This window comes from Zalophus californianus, chromosome 5 (genome assembly GCF_009762305.2).
Source record: "Zalophus californianus isolate mZalCal1 chromosome 5, mZalCal1.pri.v2, whole genome shotgun sequence".
NCBI lineage: Eukaryota > Metazoa > Chordata > Mammalia > Carnivora > Otariidae > Zalophus > Zalophus californianus.
Window position 1 is genome coordinate 86,796,495 of NC_045599.1, and position 24,367 is coordinate 86,820,861.

General features: G+C 34.6%; 1 protein-coding gene across 2 annotated transcripts in view; it reads left to right on the top strand.

Moving 5' to 3' along the window:
• Positions 1-955: 955 nt before the first annotated feature.
• The window catches only part of WDR36 (WD repeat domain 36), a 36,160-nt gene continuing 12,748 nt past the window's right edge, over positions 956-24,367 (top strand). Inside the window, exons 1-16 of one of the 2 annotated variants that reach the window (XM_035727818.1) lie at positions 956-1,262; positions 3,601-3,628; positions 5,237-5,337; positions 7,585-7,702; positions 9,419-9,551; positions 10,345-10,399; positions 11,740-11,872; positions 12,151-12,326; positions 12,650-12,770; positions 13,432-13,497; positions 14,845-14,931; positions 16,020-16,165; positions 19,378-19,492; positions 19,952-20,117; positions 20,348-20,456; positions 22,489-22,568. In XM_035727818.1, coding sequence (XP_035583711.1) covers positions 1,101-1,262; positions 3,601-3,628; positions 5,237-5,337; positions 7,585-7,702; positions 9,419-9,551; positions 10,345-10,399; positions 11,740-11,872; positions 12,151-12,326; positions 12,650-12,770; positions 13,432-13,497; positions 14,845-14,931; positions 16,020-16,165; positions 19,378-19,492; positions 19,952-20,117; positions 20,348-20,456; positions 22,489-22,568 — 1,796 coding nt within the window. In that variant the 5' untranslated portion in view covers positions 956-1,100. The remainder of the gene's footprint in view (positions 1,263-3,600; positions 3,629-5,236; positions 5,338-7,584; positions 7,703-9,418; positions 9,552-10,344; positions 10,400-11,739; positions 11,873-12,150; positions 12,327-12,649; positions 12,771-13,431; positions 13,498-14,844; positions 14,932-16,019; positions 16,166-19,377; positions 19,493-19,951; positions 20,118-20,347; positions 20,457-22,488; positions 22,569-24,367) is intronic. The other variant, XM_035727819.1, reaches the window with a different exon arrangement.

Consider the following 24,367-nt stretch of genomic DNA (forward strand, 5'->3'; position numbering starts at 1 on the left):
CTTAGTTTCTGATTATAAAAGCAACATCTGCATTACACACAATTTACACAACTCTTAAAATTGTCTATCTAGTAATCAAAATAATTTGTACACATTTGCATCCAGAGGTAAAACAAATTTAATATTACAATTTTTTACTGTAAACAAACTCAGTAAAAAGCAAACAAAAATTCGTTTTATTATGGAAAATTTCAATTTTATACAGAAGCATAAGGATATTATGAACCCTCAAATACCCATTCCCCAGATTAAACAATTACCAATGCTGTTTCATCTAAACGCTGCACCTCATTCCCAATTATTTATTTATCTATTTTATTTTTTAAAAGATTTAATTTATTTATTTGAGAGAGAGAGAGCATGAGCAGGGGGAGGAAGAGAGGGAAAGGATTAAAGAGACTCCCGATAAACGCAGCCTAAGGCGGGGGATGGATCCCAGTGCCCTGAGATCGTCACCTAAGCCAAAACCAAGAATCATTTAAGCAACTGTGCCACCCAGGAGCCTCCATCCCTGATTATTTTGAAAGCAAATCCCGAGATAAATCACTACACTTCACTTTTATAGATACATAAAAGATTAAGAATCTTTAAAAGCATAATCATAATACTATCACCTATAAAAATTAACAATAATTTTTTAATATCATCAAATATCCAGGGTTCAAATTTTCTCCACAGTCTCATGGTTTTATACATTTTTATAATTACACGTTTAACTTGACTCCATCTGTGTTAAGATCTGGTTACTTCTGGTCTCCCTTCCCCGTTCTGGGCGTAGCGCTACCCCTGTCGCTTCCCTCCTACAAGGTCCCGCTGAAAATTGTCCAGTTTCTTCCAGCTCCACCAGAGCTGGAGAGTATAGCTGGAGCACTGGAGACTGTGGTCCGCGGAACCGAAGTCGCGCCTCCCCTGCGAGCTCCGGAGGGAACTCTTTTTCAATTGCACTAGAGCAGTCCTCCCTAAAGGCATTGGCAGCAGGCACCGGAAGCGCTTATAAGTGTGTAGCCCCGGCAGAGTACTGTGCCACGGGAGGCCGTGAAGGGTAAGGTCCGCCGTTTCCATCGGGACTAGAGCGCAGAGGAACCCGGACCGCAGTAGCGATGGAGCGGGGCGCGGGGCATCGCACCGGCAGTGCGCTGTTCGCGGGGTTCCGGGCCTTGGGGCTTTTTAGCACCGACATTCCACACGTGGTGCGGTTCAGTGCGCTGAAGCGCCGATTCTACGTGACGACCTGCGTGGGCAAGAGCTTCCACACCTATGACGTGAGTGACTTTTTTCCTTCGCCCGCTTCCCGGGAATCACCCTTCCGAGCCCCTGCACTTTCCAGGGGCAATCCCGATCTCCTCCCCCACCGATCCAGGGCTTCCCTTTCTGCGGGTCTCTTCCTTAACCCCAACCTGTCCTATTTCACTGCCGCTTCACATCCACGTGCTGCTTAATTTAGCCCTTGCCGTACGCTTGGGGCGACTTTCGGAGGCAGTCTCGCTGGGGGAAAGGACCAGAGAACGTTTCAGTTCCGTGGCAGTATATTCACTAAATGTCTATTGACGTTCCCTTGAAGATGTAAATGTGATTACGATAAGTCCTAGCCTCCTGAATTCTTAACGAGAAAGACTTGTAAGACATTTTATTGTGCAGTTTCTGACCCACGCTGGATTAGAAATTTAGATTAAAATACACTGGGAAGAACTGGAGGGGGTGAGATTAATTATGATCTGGGGGACTGTCCACATTTGGTAGCAAACTAATCTTAAAACTTCCTCAGAGCATCTATTTCTACCAACATTGAGGGTCTGGCACCGTGCCTTAGTCTAAGCCTTGCAGCAATTTCTTTCTCTACGAGATATGTATGGTTTTTCCGGAGCACCCTCATGTAAACTAGAACACAATTCCAGAAGTTAAGTTATTTGCCCCAGGTCTTCCTGCCTGTTAGTTGGTTTTTCTCCTTTAATTTCTCATCAACCATTGTTTATAGTCTTTCGTTGCTGTTTACTTTTTTCCTTTATCTACAAATGAATGTATGCTCTGTGAAAGCAGGGACCTTTTCTTGATGAGGATTATAATAGCCACTGTTAATTAAGTACTTTTTCTGGAAACCAAGCTGTAAAGTTGTATTCTTTGAGGGATTGTGGAAATCAAACGGGTTTTTAGCAAGAAGAGCTGGTTGAGTTAGTGGGAGAGGAAAGTGAGGGCCATTCTCAAGGTGGAGATGGTGGTGGTGATGGCAGCTAACATTTATTGAGCATTAACTGTGACTGGCTCTGTTCTGTTTTACACACAAATTTTACATATTGAATACCCATAATAATCCCATAAAGCAGGACCTATTCTATTTTTTTTTCAAAGATTTTGTTTATTTGAGAGAGAGAGAGAGAGCATGAGAGGGGGTAGGGTCAGAGGGAGAAGCAGACTCCCTGCTGAGCAGGGAGCCCGATGTGGGACTCGATCCCGGGACTCCAGGATCATGACCTGAGCCGAATGCAGTCGCTTAACCAACTGAGCCACCCAGGCGCCCAAGCAGGATCTGTTTTAATTCTTATTTTATAGATGAGAAACTTGAGGCAAGGGGGGATGGGGGTGGGGTAACTTTGTCAAGGTCATAGGCTGGATCAGTAACTATAGATTGGGGTCAACTAACTACAGCCTGCAAGCCAATCCTGCTCACCATTTGTTTTTGTATACTCATAACATTTTTATTTATTTATTTTATAGCTATGTGTGTGTTTATTCTAAAATAACAACCTGCCAAGTAAATTTTGCACAGTAGTAGGATGCAATGTAATTAAATTTTGACATGTGATGGAGACCTGTGTCTACTTCCATTTAAGAAATAGGATATTTAGGGGCGCCGGGGTGGCTCAGTCGTTAAGCGTCTGCCTTCGGCTCAGGTCATGATCCCACGGGATCGGGCCCTGCATGGGGCTCCCTGCTCGGCGGGAAGCCTACTTCCTCCTTTGCCACTCCCCCTGCTTCTGTTCCCTCTCTCGCTGTGTCTCTCTCTGTCAAATAAATAAATAAAATCTTAAAAAAAAAAAAGAAATAGGATATTTAATTTGATCTCCAAAGACCTTTCAGTCTTAGGATTCTAGCATCTCTGGGATTTGAATTTCCACTACACCTCTCTGAGCTCTGTGCTTTAGAGGTGGGTGGTTTTGACATTTTTAAATGGTTGGGGAAAAAAAAATCAAAAGAATGATAATAGGTCATGGCATACGAAAATTACATGAAAATCAAATTTCTGTATCCATAAATTATATTTATTGGAATAGAGCCATACACATTTGTTTATGTATTATATGTGGTTGTTTTCATGTTTTATTAGCAGTTCAGCAAAGACCACATAGCCTACAAAGCCGTAAAATATTTACTATATGTCTCATTATAGAAAACATTTGTCTACCCCTTCCATCACTACTCCTGATGAAATAGTTGAAAATATAAGCTTTCCTAATAATGAAAAATTAGGATCAGTAAGTGTCTTTTTAAGGAAAGATGGCATAGCAAACTTATATATGAGATTATATTTTAATTTTCAGGTGTTAAATTTTCATTAACAAAAGCAATTACAATCTAACCATTTTTTTTTCTTTTTTAAAACAGGTTCAGAAACTTAGTCTGGTTGCAGTAAGTAAGTGTAAACTTTATTATGAATCTATGCATGTTTAGTGTCTTTTAAAAATTTTAAAAATTCTAACATTAATTTAAGACTTACAGAGTATATAAGAAATGCAGTGTGTAGTTCTGATAAACTTACATAGTTAAAAAAAAGTCCAGGATAGGATCATATGTTACATTCAGTTGTCCTGTCTCTTGAGTCTTTTTAAATTTGTGTTTCACAGCATTGACACTTTTGAAGAGTATAGGCTAGTTCTTTTATAGAATGTCCTTCAATTGGACTTTTTCTAATGTTTCCTCATGATTAGATTCAGGTTATGCCCTGTGGCAAGAATAACAAAGAAATAATGCAGAATTCTCAGTGAATCGTATTAGCAGGCACATGCTTGGTTAGTTCTGTTCCTGGCAGTGATAACTTTGATCATTTTATTAAGGTGACATTTGTCAGGAGGCTCCATTTTAAAGTTTTACCTGTTATAATTAATAAGTATCTTGTGGTAAGATCCATTGAGACTATGTCAATATTCTATTACTCTTCAAAGTTTTACCTGTTGTTTTTATCATCTAGTGATGATTCTTGCCTGAACCAGTTATTAGAATGATTACCAAATAGTGATTTTCTGATTCCATAGTTCCTTCTACTGTAAGGAAGAGTTTTCCCTTTCCTCCATTTTGATATTTTTTTCCAGTGGAAGGAATATTTATTTTTGGGGGGAACTGTTTAACAGAATAAAGGGCTTGCCAGGGCTGAGCGATTCTAATTTTACCATCAGATATGATCATTGTAGCAGAAACAGAGGACTTTAAGTTTATTAGTCTGATAAAAAATTTTTAAAAGATTATAGAAGGCAAGAGAAGGGCACTATAATGTAAGCTGAATACAAAGTGAATGATAAACCTATAAAAATAGTATTTGGGAAATGAAATCTTAAAATGGAATATGTAGCATGAAAAATACTTAAAACAATCCTCTATCTTCTAAATCTCCTGCCCCCAAAATGGAATAAAAAGAAAATGCCAGTGTGACCATGATAGAGAGGAGTGAAGAAATCATATCATATGAGAAATGGCTAGAGGTGATAGGCACATTTACCTCGGAGACTGAATAGATACCATATTTTTCACTGTAGGGTTCAGAATGTAGAATATCATGTGAGGTTTTTCTGAGGTTTTTCCAAAGGATAGAGTTAAATAGGGTTCTAGGTTTTGATTAACTTTAAAAATTGTGCTAGAGTTGTTAGTGAACTTGATATTCCTGAAGGCATTTACATGAAGGGTAGATGACTATCTGCCAGTTTTTTATATTAAGTGAGGATTTTTTCCAGATAACCTCAAAAAGCTTTTCGTTTCTTTAGGATTATGTTTTTATGGCTGTAAATACTAGAAATTAATTCTCTTAGGGAAGGTCAAAGTGATTTCATAGTTTCAGTCTGATAGTATTAGATGTATAAAATAACATTGAAGTTAAATTTATACTGATTTTCAGCTTTTATTTATATATATATATACACACACACACATATCTACATATTTTTACATTATAGCCATGAAAATGTTACATGTATATTGAGGTTTCCTGTCTATGCCAAGATCTTAAAATTTTATATTTCCTTTTACCTAGGTAACTCTCTTCCACAGGATATCTGCTGTATGGCAGCTGATGGGAGGCTAGTCTTTGCTGCTTATGGGAATGTTTTCTCTGCATTTGCCCGTAATAAAGAGGTTTGTATCACTGAACTATTTTAATTTGTCTTTCGTAATCAATAGTTGATTGTCACAAAAGTGGAGGGAACTTAATTGTTGCCATTCTTCATCTGGGACGCTCTGGACATGTACTTTTTTTATTGTAAACATTTATGTAGTTTTCTGGAGGAGGAAAAATTGATTTCATCAAATTCTCAAAATTAGTTAAAACTGGTACTTTAGTTCAGTTTTCTTTGTCATGGATGAACATCAGAATTATTTGGGCAACTCTTCAAAATTTTCTTGCTCAGTTGGGCCCCATCTCCTAAGCTCTCTACTTTGTATATTGGGTTGGGGCAGGATTTAGAAATGCCTTTGAAAATGCTTTCCTGGGAGATTCATATTTATACCACTCCTTTATGTGGATGACTTTTTCACTGTGAACAACTCAGCCCATGACTCCTTTTTTTAAGAACCAAGTGCATGTTTTCTATATAGAGGAAACTAGATTCTCTCTTTTCTACACTGCTAAGGGCGGGGGGTGTCTTTTTTTTTCTTAATCTATCATTTGGTCTCTGAATTTGTCATGGAACAACTAATTTGGGAGATGACCTGGCTCTGGTGGTCCAGAATGAAAAGGAAAGTGGCAGTGGGGCTGCCTGGATAGCCAAGTAATTGAATCACTGTACTTGTGAAGGCCTTCGACTGACGTTTGTTCCCAGAGTCCTCTGTCCATTACTTTCTGTAGCAGAGGAAGGCAGTTTACCTGTGGAGTTCTTTAATGGGACTTGTTTGGATTTTTAGAGTCAGGAAAAATGTCCTTTTTTTTTTTTTTTTTTTTTGTAAAACACTTGAGTTTGTAGTTTTCCCTGGAAGATAGATATATAGAGAAAGTAAGGGTGGCCAGGCATCAGAGACTTCCCTGTAGGAATCTAGGGTCAAAAGGAGAAGGAGAAGAAACAGTGTCTCTGGAGCCTGGTGAGAACTGAAACCATGGGGAAGGGGCTATAGTTCTTGAGGGATGTGGTACTGTAAGGATAAGGGTCTCTGTCAAAACGGAAAACTGTGAGGAAGAAGTGCTCTATCTCCCTCATCTCATCTGGAAACTAGCTGGTGATGGAGCCTGTAGAGGTCAGCCTTCTAGAACATAACCACTTTTTTTGGGTGCATGGAGTTGTGCTGGTTGGATTGGGTGAAGGACCCAGCTGTGTGTATGTGTCCTCCCTGAGCTCAGTTGTGGGGCTGAGTCCCAGAGGTCTCATTTCTGGGTTTCTAGTCCATGTTTTCTTATTGGACTGGCTGAGGGAGCAGGTGAAAATGCCTGGTTCCTTAATAGTTATTAATCTAACCTTGTATAATCAAAAGCTGGACCTCATTTCTCAACATGAGTATCTTTTTTTTTTAATTTTCTTATTGTTATGTTAATCACCATACATTACATCATTAGCTTTTGATGTAGTGTTCCATGATTCATTGTTTGTGCATAACACCCAGTGCTCCATGCAGAACGTGCCCTCTTTAATACCCATCACCAGGCTAACCCATCCCCCTACCCACCTCCCCTCTAGAACCCTCAGTTTGTTTTTCAGAGTCCATCATCTCTCATGGTATGTCTCCCCCTCCGACTTACTCCCCTTCATTCTTCCCCTCCTGCTATCTTCTTTTTTCTTTTTTTTTTTAACATATGTTGCATTATTTGTTTCAGAAGTACAGATCTGTGATTCATCAGTCTTGTACAATTCACAGCGCTCACCATAGCACATACCCTCCCCAATGTCTATCACCCAGCCACCCCATCCCTCCCACCCCCCACCACTCCAGCAACCCTCAGTTTGTTTCCTGAGATTAAGAATTCCTCATATCAGTGAGGTCATATGATACATGTCTTTCTCTGATTGACTTATTTCACTCAGCATAACACCCTCCAGTTCCATCCACGTCGTTGCAAATGGCAAGATCTCATTCCTTTTGATGGCTGCATAATATTCCATTGTGTATATATACCACATCTTTATCCATTCGTCTGTCAATGGACATCTGGGCTCTTTCCACAGTTTGGCTATTGTGGACATTGCTGCTATAAACATTGGGGTGCACGTACCCCTTCGGATCCTTACATTTGCATCTTTGTGGTAAATACCCAGTAGTGCAATTGCTGGATTGTATGGTAGCTCTATTTTCAACTTCAACATGAGCATCTTTATGATTAGCATGTTTTTGGTTAATATGAATATTACATGGTGAATGAGTAATGATATGAAATTCTTTTGAACTTTGACATTGTAGGTAGTACACACCTTTAAGGGTCATAAGGCAGAAATCCATCTTTTGCAACCCTTTGGGGATCACATTATTTCTGTTGATACTGACAGCATTCTTATTATTTGGCACATATATTCAGAAGGTAAGAACCAATTTATTGCATTATCTTGGGGGGTAGTATATATGTAGCTAAAATTAAAAATCTATATAAACACAACTTCCATATCAGAGGTGTAACATGTAATCAGAAAAAATTTTAGACCCTTTAACATGCACGAGGAAAAAGGTTTTAAGTAAGATATGGATAAGCAATTTTAATCAGCTAGCTGACCTATTTATAACCTATTTAATGTGTTTCTATTAGCTAATAATATTTTCCATTGCAGTTCTCTAAGTTTAGTGACATGTTAATTATTTTCTTTGTGGAGTGAATTTTGGTATATGTTCTTGGTTTGTATTTTCAACTTTCAGTAAAGGAGATTATAGTAGTAAACTAAGATCCTGTAATCTGAAGGAAAGTATCCATCCTGTTTCTAAGAATATGAGTGAGTGTCCTTTAACTGTGATACTTTTATACAGTAGCACTGAGCTATGTCTCCAGGACTATGTTATCCTCAAAGGTTGGGAATTTATCCCCAGAATATCCCCAGCTTTCCTCAATAAAAGACTGTGGATCTCCCATGAATTCAAGCTTTTACGTTTTTTAAATCTGTTTACATTTTTTAGCCTGTCTTACCTCTTGATTAACTCATTGTTCGAGGTATGTTTATTTTTAGTAAAAATTGTCCTCCTGGGAGTTAATCCATGTTCTTGTTCAAATTAGACCTTCTTTGTTCTGTCTTTGCCCAAGTAAAGGGAGCAGAATTCCTGAAGTAGTCCTTGTGCAGATCGGTGTTAAAAGGCTTTAATAAAGTTAGAGAATCTGATTCTTACAATTCAGCAGGCTTTCTCTTGTTGCTGGTGCCAGCTTTTTATTATTGTTATAGCAGCACATTGAACCAATGTCTTCAGGGAGCTGTTTATGTTGCTTGTAATTAAGATTTCTAGGTACAAATAGAGGCAATGATATTTTAAAGTAGGATTTAAGATTTTTATGATCTTCACCTTTTTCTAGCTTTTTAAAGTGGGTACACATATCTCTGGGAATGTGTGGCAGTGTACCACATAGTATGTGAGACTAGAAATTAAGTGAGATTTACCTTCTTTGATACTCACATTTTGGGGAAAATTTAGTGAAAAATTGTTTTCATCATGCATGAACCGTGAAGTAGAAAAGAAAATTTACACATAAGAATTTTAAATATAGGAAAGATTTCAAAAAAATGGCTGGATTTGCTCTTCTCTACAAGGCTGTAAGTTCTTTTTCTCTCCTCTATTAGAGATTCTGTGGAAATGTGTGAGAAGCACCATTCTTAGTTTCACCAAGGTTTGCTTCTTAACTTTTTACATCTTTGAGTGGTCTATCAATCTCTGTAGATATTTGAGAGCTCAGTACAAGCACTTCACTTGGAATATTCACTTTGCCTCTTGGTCAAATTATAAAAATAGTAAGGCTGATCCCTAGAGATACTTTTTTCTAATCCTTATTTTTATTTCTGTAAACCAGCTCAGCAATGAGTGAAATTTTTAATAGTATTGATATTAGAACTTTTAGAAAATTTTTGGCAGTCTAAATTTTATTTACAAGTTGCTCCTCATCACTTTTGTTTAATTTTTCAAGGAATGTGTATAGGTTAGTATATAAGTCTTTGGTTTATATTAGGACATAAATTTTTGATATGGTAGACTTCCTTAAAGGGCTAAATATATGGGTATATGAAAAATAAATACATGTTATTTATAACTTTGACTTTTGTAGAGGAATACCTGCAATTGACTTTTGATAAATCAGTATTTAAAATTTCTGCAATTTTGCACCCAAGTACCTACTTGAATAAAATACTTCTCGGCAGTGAACAAGGAAGCCTACAGTTGTGGAATGTAAAATCCAAGTAAGCACTTTATTTAGAACATAAATTTAAATATCATTGACTCTCCAGTCTGTGCTCAGCTCAGGCATAATGACTGAGAGGTATTTTCTCTGCCCCTAAGGTTATCTATTGAGGCTCTTTATGTGATGTTTACACTATTGTACATTAAGTATCCCTTGGATAATCATTGAGTAAGTGATAAGTGTGCCCACTTACTGAATTTACTATGTTATTTAATATTTTATTGAATATCATTGTAACAATTTCAGAATCTCTGTTTCTTTAAGGATTTTTTATTTATCATTTGTGGTTTGATTCTGAAATTTAGAGCAGCATCACTATTGTCATGCAATAGTTCTATAACATTAGTATCATAGTTATATTCCCTTCTGTAATATTTTTCTAGACATCTGCCTACATTCTATGATGGTTTTTTGTTATAGTCTGTAATATAAAATGGTTTTTTAGTCATGTATTTTTTTTTTTAAATTTCTTAAAGAGTTGGCATAGTAGAGTAGTTACCAGCAGTATTGGGCATAGGATCTAGAATTGGTCTGTCTGGGCTCTGAATTATTAGCCATATAACCTTAGCTTAATTGTTTCACGTAATTAAGTTTCTTAGTTTTTGGTTCTGAAAAACGGTGATAATATCTACCTCATGGGATTGTTTTGAGTATTAAATAAGTTAATATATGAACTTAGAATAGTGTGGGGCAGAGTAACAACCTAAATGTCTTCTGTTACTATTTCTTTTTAATATATAGTTGATTTTGTTTTCCTAAAAAATAAAACCTTTCAACTATTTTTCTTGTAGTAAACTACTGTATACATTTCAGGGATGGAAAATGGGAGTAACAGCTCTTCAGCAGGTTAGTATTTTTCTGTTAAGTCAAAGAAGAAATGAAGTTAGTGTAATCTTTCAGTTTCAGGGGTCAACCATATTTTTAGGACTGAAGACAATAATATATAGAACTAATTTATTTTTATAAATATTACCCTAAAAAATAGTGTTTTGGAAATGTAACTGAAATAATAATGCCTTTGCCTATAAACATTTGTGGAAATCTTTTTGTCTGGAATTAGGCTCTAAACATATAGTTAATATGGGATTATGTTTACCAGTCATTTTGCAAGTGTGTAGCCCAGTGCTTTGTACAGAGTGGGGATGATGGAAATGAGTTAGTTGTTCAGTAAAGGAGATTGCAGGTCATACAGAGAAATTTGTCAGAATGTTGAGAGTTGTAGCTTGGAATAATTGGGACCCACATCCTAATATTTTATTAACTAGACTCTTCCATAAATATCTGCTTTTGTTTTTATGAGTCTGCAGAACAGGTATGAATGAATGAATGTATGTCTGCGGATAATCTTATGCATATATTGGACACATCTACTTCCATTGTACCCTTGTCCTTCTAAATATCTATTGCTATACCTGCCCAATTTATATTCAGTCTTTCATTCTCTCTCACTACCATCAATTTTGCTATGCTTAGTATCTGATGATTAGGTCCCTTGAGGACAAGGAATCATACTTGTTTTAGTTTCCCCAGGGTCTGATGCATAATAGTCACTTGATGATAAATTAATAAAATGTTTTGCCTGATTCCATTCTGTAATGGTATAGGACATTGATCTGTTCTAAAATAGAGAAACTTATTATGGAGCCTATATGTAAGACCATTGTATAAAATGAAGATTATATTCATAGATTATTAGAGCTGGAACAGACTAATCGTAAAACTTTTTCGCCTTTTAATATGTTTTATAGGCTTTTCCTGTTTTTCTTGTTTAAATAATTCTTCACTTCCTTTGTAGTTGGCCTTTTATGTTGCTGTGCATATGGCAAGCCTTCATATGTTATGTTTTCTGAGAGTTGTCTCTCTTTTCTGTGTCCATCCAGTCAGTGATCTGTAGTGACTTCACATATCAGATTCCTTTTCCTTTATGGCTGTTTTCTTACCATGTCAGCTATGTTTTAGGGGTGAGGGGGTTGATGGTATCTGGGAAGTAACTTGAAAACATCATTCCTAAATACTTACACATGAAATAGCAATTAAAGTATGCTAGAATGGAAATACTTACTGTTTTTTTGCCATCCTCAGGAAGATAGCCCATTTTTTTGCTAACACATAACTAATGATGCATAACAGGATTATTAAAGCTATTTTTATTAAGAAAATAAAAAGCTGAATAATTTAATTTTCAGGCACCAGCTGTGGATGTTGTTGCTATTGGTCTTATGTCAGGTCAGGTTATCATTCACAACATTAAATTTGATGAAACATTAATGAAATTTCATCAAGACTGGGGACCTATTACTTCGATTTCATTTCGCACAGGTAACTTTTAACTTACTGAAAAATGTTAAGAACATTTAAAATGCATTACTTTGAAGCTCATAGAAATTTTCCAAATGGATACTTTCTTACAATTTAATGTAGTTAATAAAATGAGTGAAATACTGCATTGCAAATAGCCAAAGGATTATGAATAGATTATTGGTGGATAGTCTTTTCTAACTTTATGTTTATGGGTTAAAAGGGTAGAGAGAAGAATTGTTAAGTTTGGTTGTTTTATGGTGCATGTTTTTCTTAAATGTATTTTATTTTGATAACAGATGGTCATCCAGTAATGGCAGCTGGAAGCCCATGTGGCCATATTGGACTCTGGGATCTAGAAGACAAAAAATTAATCAATCAGATGAGAAATGCACATTCTACAGCAATTGCCGGGCTGACATTTCTCCATAAAGAGCCACTTCTTGTCACAAATGGTGCTGACAATGCTCTGAGGGTATTATGATTATTGTTGTTACTATTTTCCTGGCTTCTGTCTTTGGGATTATTACAAGCCTGTTTTAATGTATGAGCCTGGAACCTAGAAGATGAAAGGAAAAATGGGATAAGATAATCGTATAGATGAAGCAAAGAACACAGCAAGTTACATGATTGCAGTGAAGTGAGAAAGTTACAGTTTATCTCTCCCTTGGCCTCCTCTCTAGTCAGCAGCCTGGCAAGCGCTACCCGGTGCCACCTGATATATGTAGAAGATGGTCTGACTGCTTGCAGATCACTTAACACATTGCAAAAGAACCTTGTCTTTTTATTTCTTGGCAGATATGGATATTTGATGGTCCCATGGGTGAAGGTCGGCTTTTGAGATTCAGAATGGGACATAGCGCTCCTCTTACCAAAATCAGATATTATGGACAAAATGGACAGCAAATTCTTAGTGCAAGTGAGTTTCTGCTTTGTGCTTTTAGTTTATTCAAGCAAGTATTGAGAGCAGGGCGTTTAATATTTATTAGGTTTGATATTTATGAATTTCGAATTCATATACCCCTTAGAGCGATTTGGAAATCTGGGGAAATAAGGGGATTCTTTTTGAATATTTCAGGAAGCATTGTAGATGATATTATTTTCATTTAGAGTGTTATTTTATTTACTAATTCTCAGAGACAGATGGTCAGATTCTGAAATTATGGCCCTTGGCTAGTCTAATAATCTGCTAAAGATTCTTAGTACCTCATTTTATCCTTTGCTCTTACTAAATGACATTCTCTGTGCAGGTGAATATGGTAATGAAGTAGTTGCAATCCAGCTCTCCTTTTATTTATTTTTTAAATTTTTTAAAAAAGATTTTATTTATTTATTTGATACAGAGGGTGGGGGGAGAGAGCCAGCACAGTCAGGGGGAGCGGCAGGCAGAGGGAGAAGCAGGCTCCCCGCTGAGCAAGGAGCCCAATGTGGGGCTCAATCACGACCAGAACTGAAGGCAGCCACTTAACCAACTGAGCCACCCAGGTGCCCCTCCAGCTCTCCTTTGAAAGTGTCCCAAATTGTAACTTCACGTTTTAAGAATTTAATTTTGTTTGAGTATTTTCTGTCTATATCAACAGGTCAAGATGGAACTCTTCAATCATTTTCCACAATACATGAAAAATTTAACAAGAGTTTGGGACATGGTAGGTCACTTGCAAGGTGAAAATAAAGCTGCTGGTCACAAAAGAAACATTTCAAGATAGTGTGAGAGAACCAGAGGAAGTTTTGTTGATAAATTTCCTCTTTTCTTGGATGAAATTAAAAAACCCTTGTATGGTAGAGTGTAGTGAGCTCCTTAAGATCAGTGTTGCTATGGAAGTGAATGAGGTGTTGCTATAAGGTTATTGAAAAGAATTAGACATCTTGGGTGGTAAAAACATAATGCTGCCACCCGGGAGACACTGATGATTTCACTTGAGCAGGGTGCAGGATTTTAAACACGGAAGAGACCTTAGTGAAAGCATCAAAGTTAGCAGTGTCCCATCTTTTTGGAAAAAGGGCTTGCTTTATTCTCTATCCTTGCCCATCATTTCCAGCATTTGAAAGATTTTGTGTATTAAACAAAAATGTTTTTCAGTTTTATTTATAATTAACTCTTCTTTTTAGCTACTGTCCTGGCTAATCATGCATATATATACTTCCAGATGAATTTTAGGATCTTTTTAATTTTTATTTATTTGAGAGAGAGAGAGAGAGAGCATGATGGAGAGGGAGAAGCAGGCTCCCCACTGAGCAGGGAGTCCAATGTGGGGCTTGATCCCAGGACTGTGGGATCATGACCCCAGCCAAAGGCTTAACCGACTGAGCCACCCAGGTTCCCCTTTTTGGATCATTTTTTAATCAGCACCCAAAGTGATACTTGTCTTCATATTTAGGGATACTGTATTTCTCATTCAAGTTGTGTTTCGTGTTCCTTAGTGAAGTTTTTTTTTTAGCTTTCCTCCTGTTGGTCCTACAAATTTGAGATTATTCAGTGGCATTTTATGTATTTTAATACAATTTGCTCATATTTCTTTGTTAGTATTGTGGATGTGATCTTTGTTCATTATATATCCACTCCGCAATATTTAATAATAAATAGTATATAAGAATACATAATATATTGTAATTACAAAATAATTATAATGATATTAGATATTACTGCATCATAGGAACTCACTGGGGTTTTTTTTTGTTTATTTGGTTCAATAAATGATCATTTGAATAATGATTTGATTGTTTTTCTTGATTGAAATGACTGCATGACCATCATATCATCTGTAAAAAATGATTATTTTTACCTTCATTTTTCAATTATTTGTTTTCTTATGTAATTACATAGATTAAGTTTCATAAATGATCAAATAATAGTGGTAATAACATCTTTGTCTCCTTACTTAAATAGGAATATCTTGAACTTTATAGTTACATGACGAGGAATAGCTTTTCTTTTATGTACATTTTTCATTAAGAAAGGCTCATAGCTGTATTCCCCTCTCCCTCATCCCCAGGATTAGTAAATAAAAAAAGAGTCAAACGTAAAGGACTTCAGAATGCCATGTCAGTAAGACTTCCACCCATCACAAAGTTTGCAGCTGGTAAGTAACTTAATACATGTTTCGAGAAGTTCTGCTTTGTTTTTTATTTTTCCTATATCTATTTTTAAATTTTTTTAATTTTAAAAAATGTTTTTGCAAATATTAATAAGCATTTGGAAGTAACTCCAAGTGCATGCAAATCTCATTGAAGACTAAAAAAGAGTACTTATAATTTGAAATTGTTACCTTTTAATTTCAAGGTTTGTTCTTTATAAGACCTATTAATAAACAGTATTTGGTATTTCATTTTATAACCCTATTCTGTTATGTGTCTGGTATGATGAAAGTCACTAATGTTAAAAGGGTAAGAATGGAGAACATGTAGTTCTAATTTAATCAAAATCAAAATGCACTGAGGTCTTAGTATGCTACATCATTTGAGTGGTATTTGATTCAAAGAAGTGATTTTAAGAAAAATGTAGATAGGTAATGGGATTGTTGAGTGAAAGCTATCATAGAAATAAGGCACCATTTCCATTTCAAGGTCAACCAGATGATGTTTCCCCCCCCCTTTTTTTTTAACTTTGACTACCCTCCTGTCTATTTTTTATCTTAGAGCTGAGTGATCTTCCTAAAACATATGAATCATGTCATTCACCTGCTTAAAAATCGTTCAGAGGCCCCTTATGACAGGATGCAATCTCCTCTCCTTAACATGGCTTTCAAGATCCTTTGTGTTATATGGCCCCAGGTGCCTTGCCTGTTTCCCAACTTTCTCAGGAAAATACTTGCTGTGCTTCATTTTGTTCAAGTTACTCTTGGACCTGTTTATGCCCCTGTTCCCCACTCCCCCCATTAATTGCTATTTGTTTTACTGCTTCTTTCAGGGAGCCAGTTATTTCTGTCCTGAGATCTCTTAGTAAACTCTTCCTGAGTGCTTTTATAAGACACTATATTCTTTATTTAGTTTCTTCTAATTAGAATCTCTTGTTAGATTGGAAGCTCAGTGCTATCCAGAATTACCTGTAAACTGTCATGTCTCTAGTGCTTGATGAAAACATGAATATTACATGCTTAATAAATAATAGGTGAATGAAGGAATGAAGGAATGAAAAATAATTTGATACATGATTTTTATTACATTTTAGAGGAAGCTCGTGAAAGTGACTGGGATAGTATCATTGCTTGCCATCAAGGTAAATTATCTTGTTCAACCTGGAACTATCAGAAATCTACAATAGGTGCTTACTTTCTCAAGCCAAAAGAGCTGAAGAAGGATGACATAACTGCAACAGTAAGTGAGCTTGAGTTTGTTGATAAGAGCATTTTCTTCTGTAAAACTGTCCTATGGTAATCTTGTTTGACTCAGGTTTATTAATGATAATATTGGTTGACAGAAAATAACTTAACATTTTGGAATTATTCTCTAATAGTGTTAAGTTTTGCAACTGTAGAGAATTAATTTAGGCTTAAGTTAAGCTTTGCTGAATCAGATGTAGTATATATTATTTTAGTTTTCAAATTAATATAGGATTATTCAGAATACCCTTTGAAGATGAGTTCAGCATGTATCAATGAACTTTCTTACCTTAATTATGTTGAGTATACAGTACTATACTCAATGAATGTGAATCTAAGGTTTTTTTTTCTTTCTTGATTTCTTTTGTTATAGGGTAAGATTTAGCTAACTCTTTAATGAGTTATAGATGTAGAAGTTATTTAAAGCCTTTATTTCTTTTAGATTTGTCTCTTGAGAAGTACCTTATAGAGAAATTCTGATTGAATTCTAAGCCTTTCTTAAATACAGCTTTTAAATGCCAGTGTTTACTTAAAAATTTACTTTGGTTAAGAAATTTTGTTTTTTTTGTTTGCTTTTGTAAATATGTAAGTCTACTTCTCTTGGGTTCAGATTTAAGATGTAAAGTAGCAATGTCAAAATTGGCTTGCAGAATTGTTCCTCCTATTTTAAACACAGTTTTGTTGATATAGTTCACATACTATAAAATTCTCTCATTTAAAATGTACAGTTCAGTGATTTTTAGTATATTCATAGGATTGTGCAGTCAACACTAAAATCTAGTCAGTCCAATTTTAGAACATTGTTACCACCTCAAAAAGAAACCCCATTCTCTCAATTCCCCTCTCCCATTTCCTTAACCTAGGTGACTACAATGTGCAAAATTGGAAAAACATCACATGTTCATTGATTCTTGACTATGGTACCTTTATATTAAATTTTGAAATCAAAGATTGAATCCTCCAAGTTTGTTCTTTTTTCAAGATTGTTTTAAGTATTCTGGTCTCTTGCATTTCCATGCAAATTTTAGGATCTGCTTGTCAATTTCTGAAATGAAAGCAGCTAGGATTTTGATACAGGTTTTGTTGATTCTGTAGATCAATTTGAGGAGTGTTACCATCTCTATGTTACTTCTGATCAATGAACATGTGATGTTTTTCCATTTATTTAGAGCTTTAATTTCTGTCAGCAATATTTTATAGTTGTCAGTGTACAAGTCTCATACTTCTTTGGTTAGGTTTTTCCTGGTATCTTACTCTTTTTAATGCTATTATAAATGGAGTTCTTTCCTTAATTTTGTTTTGGATTGTTCATTGCTAGAGTATTGAAATAGAATTGATTTTTGCAGACCTATCTTGTATCATGTAACTTTGCTGAACTTACTAGTTTTAATACTTATTTAGTGAATACCTCTGTTACTCATTTATTAAAAGTGTAATTCCACATTTGATCCTATTTTTAGACAGTTTTTTGTAAGTATGTATGCTCTATTCTCCACATACAAAAATCCAGTTTTAAGCATTTATACTCTTTTCAAAATTGTAAGAGATTTTATCTTAAGCTTCTTAAGCTTACTTGCACATTTTTAAGTAACTATTATATTAGTGGTAATGATAATTACAGCTAACATATTTTGTGTGCTTATTTTCTCCCAGGCTCTGTGCCTAACATGTATTACTTTATATTATCCTTGCAACAATCCTGTGATATTGTCTGTTAGCCTCTTTTTATAGACAATAAAATCAAGTCTTAATGTAATAATGAGAACATGCCTAAGGTCAGTAAAGCTAGTAAATGGAAGAGCTGGAATTGAACCTGCGACCACTCATTCTAGGACACAACTCACAGCTTATAGTGATCACTCATGTAACATCTAGTATATGTATATACAGTGATACTTAACTGGTGCTGAATCGTGTGGCAAACAAAAGCTACTTGGAACAAAGCCAGTAACCAATAAGTAATAAAAGTATTTATCGGAGATCTGTGCATTAAAGTACAGTTTGTTACTCCAAGGTAATTATCTCAGCTTATTCATTTTTGATAATAGCTATTTTTGATAATAGATAATGAGTAAATTAGAAAAGGAGCCAGAAGCAGGCCCATTAACAATAATAAATCATATTAAAATAAATGCAAATTCTTGGGGCCTTTATTTTTTGAAGGGTACAGCCCAGTATCTCCATTAGTTCCTGAGAGCATAAGTACATAACATAGCATAAATATTTATAAGTTATTCAAAATAGGTAAGATTGTGTATGTGTTCTACTTAGGAAGATAGGATGCTTTTTAAGATTACTCCATAATTTCCTACCTAAAGTATTTTATTTTTTAAGGAATATGCTGTAATTACTTAGAAAAATATATATGTAATGGAACATACTTCTGAGAATGCTATGTTAATATCTCTTGACTTGGTGTACCAGTTGTATGCTGCTTTGCACAGTTGAATAGCCTCTGTTAAATATTTTCTTACAGGTGTTAGAAGTTATCTGTTTCTTTAGGCATAAATTCACCAGGCTTTTCTATTATCTCTTGAGGGAATGACATCTGACTGACACACAGTGGCAGTCAGGGATTTCTCTGGCCATCACCCAGTACATAGCCAGTCTCATCTTTTTAACATAGGAAAAAAGACATCTTGTTAATAAAATACACTTTAATATTAAAATATGAGTTTATTTTATAGAAACTTTCAGACTAAATATTTTCTATGCAATATCTTATGTATTCCCTTCATAGTATGTATAATCAAGATATTTTGGGCTTTTTTTGGGACATGCTAACTAATGATATGTTTTTAGTTTTATATCAGCTGTAGAAGCAATTATATAAGGTAAGGTAAAGAAATTAGGCAGTGGAATACTTTGACTTCAGAACTGTTGTGAATAAATTAAAAATTGAAGGCCAGATGAAATGGAATTCTTCTCACTTTGTGCATTTCAACTGAGTTAACTTTGGCTATGTTTTATTTTCTTGGATAATATTTCTTTATACTTCTTAGAGAATGGAAATAGGTTCAAGCAGATATTTCTTATACGCCTAAGTATAATTACATTGTGTTTAAGAAAATTAATGAGGCAATTCATTTAGCATGCTTTTTTTTAATGAGATAATTAGTAGATAAAAGGTATTTGGAAACCATTAAAGTACAGTAAAAATCTTAGTTATTTTCTGTATCATCTGTGTTTAAATTTTTTTTTTCTAAGGCAGTAGATATAACTTCTTGTGGAAACTTTGCTGTAATTGGTCTCTCATCAGGAACTGTAGATGTATATAACATGCAGTCTGGTATACATCGAGGAAGTTTTGGCGAGGATCAAGGTATTGAATTTTTTTTCCTTTTTCTTACTTAAAAAATAATAATATAGAAAGATACAAGGCTAATAACTGTCTCTGGCATTTATTAAATTCTTGAGTGCCAGGCCTTTTGCTAAGGTTGTAGGTGGGTTATTGTCAACCCTATCTGGCAGTTACTGCCATTACAACTACTATAAACACCATGTTGAAATACTTAAAGAGAATGAAATTATTGATAAATTAGGCAAAAGTAGATATTATACAAATTAAAATTTTTGTTTTCTTCCCCTTGCATTAAGCAGAAAATCTTAACCTTTGTGGCATCAACCTGATGGGTTTTTTTAACTAGAGCAATACAGGAATCCAGCTTAATTTCAAGATTTTAGGGGAACTTAGATATTTAAATAAAGGAATCACTGTGTAGTGTTCAAAGAGGCAGTGCCAAGTCTTATTTCTTTTTTCTTTATAACATATGCTTTATAGCTCATAAAGGATCTGTTAGAGGTGTTGCAGTGGATGGATTAAACCAGTTGACGATTACAACTGGTAGTGAAGGATTACTCAAGTTTTGGAACTTTAAAAACAAAATTTTAATCCATTCTATGAGCCTTGATTCACCTCCAAATATGATGCTGCTACATAGAGACAGGTAAAGTTTTTCCTTTAATGATTATGGATTTTCTTCTTGATGATTTAGGTAAAAGTCTTAATGTGAGTACATAATTTACCAAGTAAGAAAATCAGACATTTAATGTACAAGAACAGAAATTTGCTTCATTTCCCCACAGGTATACTTGATTATTAGCAAAATTAAAATGACTCTGAGGTTTTAGTTAAAGGTTTGTTGGTTTATTAAAACTGGTGTATTTATCTTACTAGTGGCATTCTGGCACTTGCCTTGGATGACTTCACCATTAGTGTTCTGGACATTGAAACTAGGAAGATTGTCAGAGAGTTTTCTGGACACCAAGGCCAAATAAATGATGTGGTAAAACGAACTTTTGATGTGTAAATAAAACTTGACTAATTTCTGTTTCTATTTCAGGTTAAAAAAACTGTTATCTTTTAGTAGCATTAAATTTATCATATGAGATACTCAATTTGGAAACATTTTCAAAGAATAGATTTTTAAAGAAAATTTAGAAGTTAAAGAAGTTTCATATTTCTCAGGAAGTTATTGCCATCAGATTAAAGTATAAATCCCAGAGTTCATCTTTTTCTCTTAAACTCCAAATAAGGCTAAAGTATACTTTGGAGAATGAATGACCTATTGAAACATAAGTGTATCATTTTTAACTTAATATTAAACTAGGCTGAGAGAACTCATTTCTGATTTTCTGCATATATATCTGGTATCTGGTTTATTCTAGTTTAATGTTATTTTTAGTTTGTGTTTCTTAACTTTAAATGAGTTTAATCAGTAAAAATGTATTTTAGCTTACTATTATGTTCTCATAGTGGGATATGTGATATGTGTAATACAGTATTGTGTTATTGTAGTGTGATATGTGATGTGATATGATATAGTGGGATATGATCATTTGGAAAGTGTATACTGAGGACTATATTAAGTATATATTGTTATTTTTCATCAATTACAGAACCTTGATTTACTTGAAAACAGGAAAAAATTAAAATCTGAGCTATTCACTAGCAATTCCAACAGCTACATTTATCTATCTGTTCTTATACCAAAAATCAGAATTTGCAGTGGTTACCCATTTCCTTAAAAATAGGGGGAAAAGGTCAGGAAATTGCATTGTTCTGCAGATAGGAGATTAACAGAATTACCCATTGACGGAATTTGTTGTGATAGCATCTATAGAAATGAGGGCAGGAGTGGAATAATTTTGGTGAAGTTTTTGATGCATTCTTGAAAGCAATGTCAGCTTTCTGTTTGTATTTCTTTCCTTTTCAAACCTGACTTTGACCTTGTATGTCTGGAATATCTCCTATTTAGTAAAGTTAGAGCATTTATAACATGACTTTACCTATCAGAGTCATTTTTCCCCATCCTTTGTTAAAGTTGTGCACTATTCTGTAAATTGAGTTCACTCTATAAGATTTGAGTTTCCCCTGTATCACTGCAACCCAGTGAATAGATAGGAATCTGCTTATCCCATTATCATCTGTTAATATGGATGGTTATAATCCCTGTGGTGTGTTTAGACTCCTGGCTAAATAACATACCATTATAAAAATTAAAATTTTTTTGTTTTGGGTCTTCTTTCACATATGATCTGATCTAAGGCTCTAAGACTTATGTGCTACAGGAAAATGAGAGCTATTTATCCATTTGTATTAAGACAACAAATACAGCCTAAGGTAGCTTAAGTTTATTATTTAAATTTATTTTGAAATTCTGGTTGTAGTTTTAAGTTATATTTTGGAAATAAAACATCATTATAAAAGTTTTTTTAACTGAAGCTACAAGTAAAAGTAGAAGTTATTCTTTAGTAACTTTAATATTTTAAGAGAATTTACATTCTTCTTTACATCATTTTGGATTTTTAGAAAGTCAGTTTAATATGCAGACTCTTCAGTGAAACATAACTTGTTTCTTTCACAGAACTTTATAAATGAAATTAGACTAACAAAATATTTCTAATTGAATATTCTCAGAATAGCAATTTTATGCTAAAAATGTTTTATGGTCCAACAGTTTGTTAACTATCTCTTAAGTGTAGAAGATTATGGAGTAATCTTTTCCTATGGAAAATTGGATGATACTGTTAACTTTTCAAGCTTTTTATAATTCATATAAAAATTTAATTCTTATCTATATCCAAACAGTGGTATGTAAGAAATGATACCTTCTTTTTTATAACAGAAGGTAGTCTAAATTTTACTCAGACTTACTTTTCATGAAGCTTGCATCTTATTTTCATTTCTTAAATTATTTAAGCTGTTAAATATACAGACATAAGCATATATAGGTAAATAAGCACACGCACATTATATATGTATTCTTTTTTTTTCTTTTTAATTTCTTTTAATTTCTTTTTTTTCTTTTTAATCAGACTTTTAGTCCTGATGGTCGTTGGTTAATAACTGCTTCAATGGATTGTTCGGTTAGAACTTGGGACCTTCCATCTGGGTGGTGAGTTTATTTTTAAATCCCTAACCTCTATCAGAAGATTTGTCAGTCATTGTGTTTACTTGTAACTTTTACCTATAATTAGTTAATGTTGTGTGCCTTGTGAATATGAATATATTTGGGGATTTTTCTGACCTTACTATATTTTGTCCTTGGAGTTTTTTTTTTTTTTTAAAGATTTTACTTATTTATTTGACAGAGAGAGTGAGAAAGCACAAGCAGGGGCAACAGTAGAGGGAGAGAGAGAAGCAGACTCCCCACCAAGCAGGGAGCCCGATGCGTGGCTTGATCCCAGAGCCCTGGGATCATGACCTGAGCCGAAGGCAGACGCTTAACCATCTGAGCCACCCAGGCACCCCACCTTGGAGTGTTTTTGATCTCTTAAACAGCAGGGAGTAGTGCTATAAAAGATAGTAGTAAGGAAAATGCCATCTCTCTTAGGTTTTCTGTTCCTGCAAAATTGAGATATAGAAGTGAGTTGTGTAAACTTTAAGAAAGCTCATTTGATGTTTTTGATACTACAAAATAGACTTCAGACTTTAGAACTGCAAACTTCTGTTGAGTGTCTTTTTGTTGTTGTTCATATGAATTTAGTTAAAAGGCTGAAAACTCTGACTTTCATTTGTGTATATTATGTATTTTCTGTCTCTAACATAATTCTTGAAGGAAGATTTTTAGATACCTTAAAGTAATGAAAATGTGTTCCTTAAGATTTGGGTAAAACTCAGCAGTGTTCAGCAATCTGTTTCATAGTGGAACTTGTTACAAAAACAGCATTTAGAGAGAAAAATTATCTACTTCTGTTAAATAATTTGAACAGTGGAGACCTACAGAGAGAGAGCAAGGGAGCTAGCTGTGTTGTTAAAAATTATGTAAGAATAGACACAGTTTAAAATCATATCACTTGACGGAATTTCTTAGATGGGTATGAAAGTAGTAATGGGAACAGTGAAATGTCCATTTTAACAGGTACATACTGTAAAGAAAGGTGGGGAAAATGAGAAGGAAGATGGCGCTTTTTAAGCCTCTGAAATATTCCTAAATTAAGCTCTGTCCAATTGTACTTCCTCTTTTCTCAGGAATTGATAAGTTCATACCTGAAAGCAATTTGACCTTTAGAAAGGAAAAACCCTGATGTACTCATTTCCCTTTAAGTTTCATATAGGAATGAGGCACAGCTATCCATCCAGCATACATGCAAGATTTGGAATATGCACAGCAACAGTGTCTAATGGGTCCAGCTCTAATAACTAGGGACCTTTGTCCACGGGTATATCTCTTTTTCACATAAAATATAGTAAAACAAAATCTAATTAGTTGGCTGTGTCTTCTGGCTTTAAAAAGTTCACATAAAGTTTGTATTTCCTTAATTTAAAAAAAAAACCCTTTTTTGAAGGCTACATGAAAATATTGGTAGTCTGTTGCTTCTTGAACTTTCATTATATTCTAAAAATGAATTATAATTGAATTTCTTTACAGTAGGAAAGCTGTACAAGTAACAGTTGGCATAATGCCTTTTTCACTTACCTTTTTAGTTTCGGTTCACATTAGATGGGAGAGATGGGTTAATGTTCAGTAGTACTAAGTTGGTAAAATATTTTTTAAAAGTGGTAAGCTTATCTTTGGAACGGAAGAATTAGGATCTGAAAGTAGCATTCAAAGCCCACCAGTCTTTGACTCAACCTTAGCTTTTTTGCTGAATATTTTACTTCAGTAAAAAGTTGAACAGATTTAAATCTGACAGGTTTTCTACTCTGATATCTTATTTTTAGGTGAGCACTGAGACAATATTAAGTGAATAC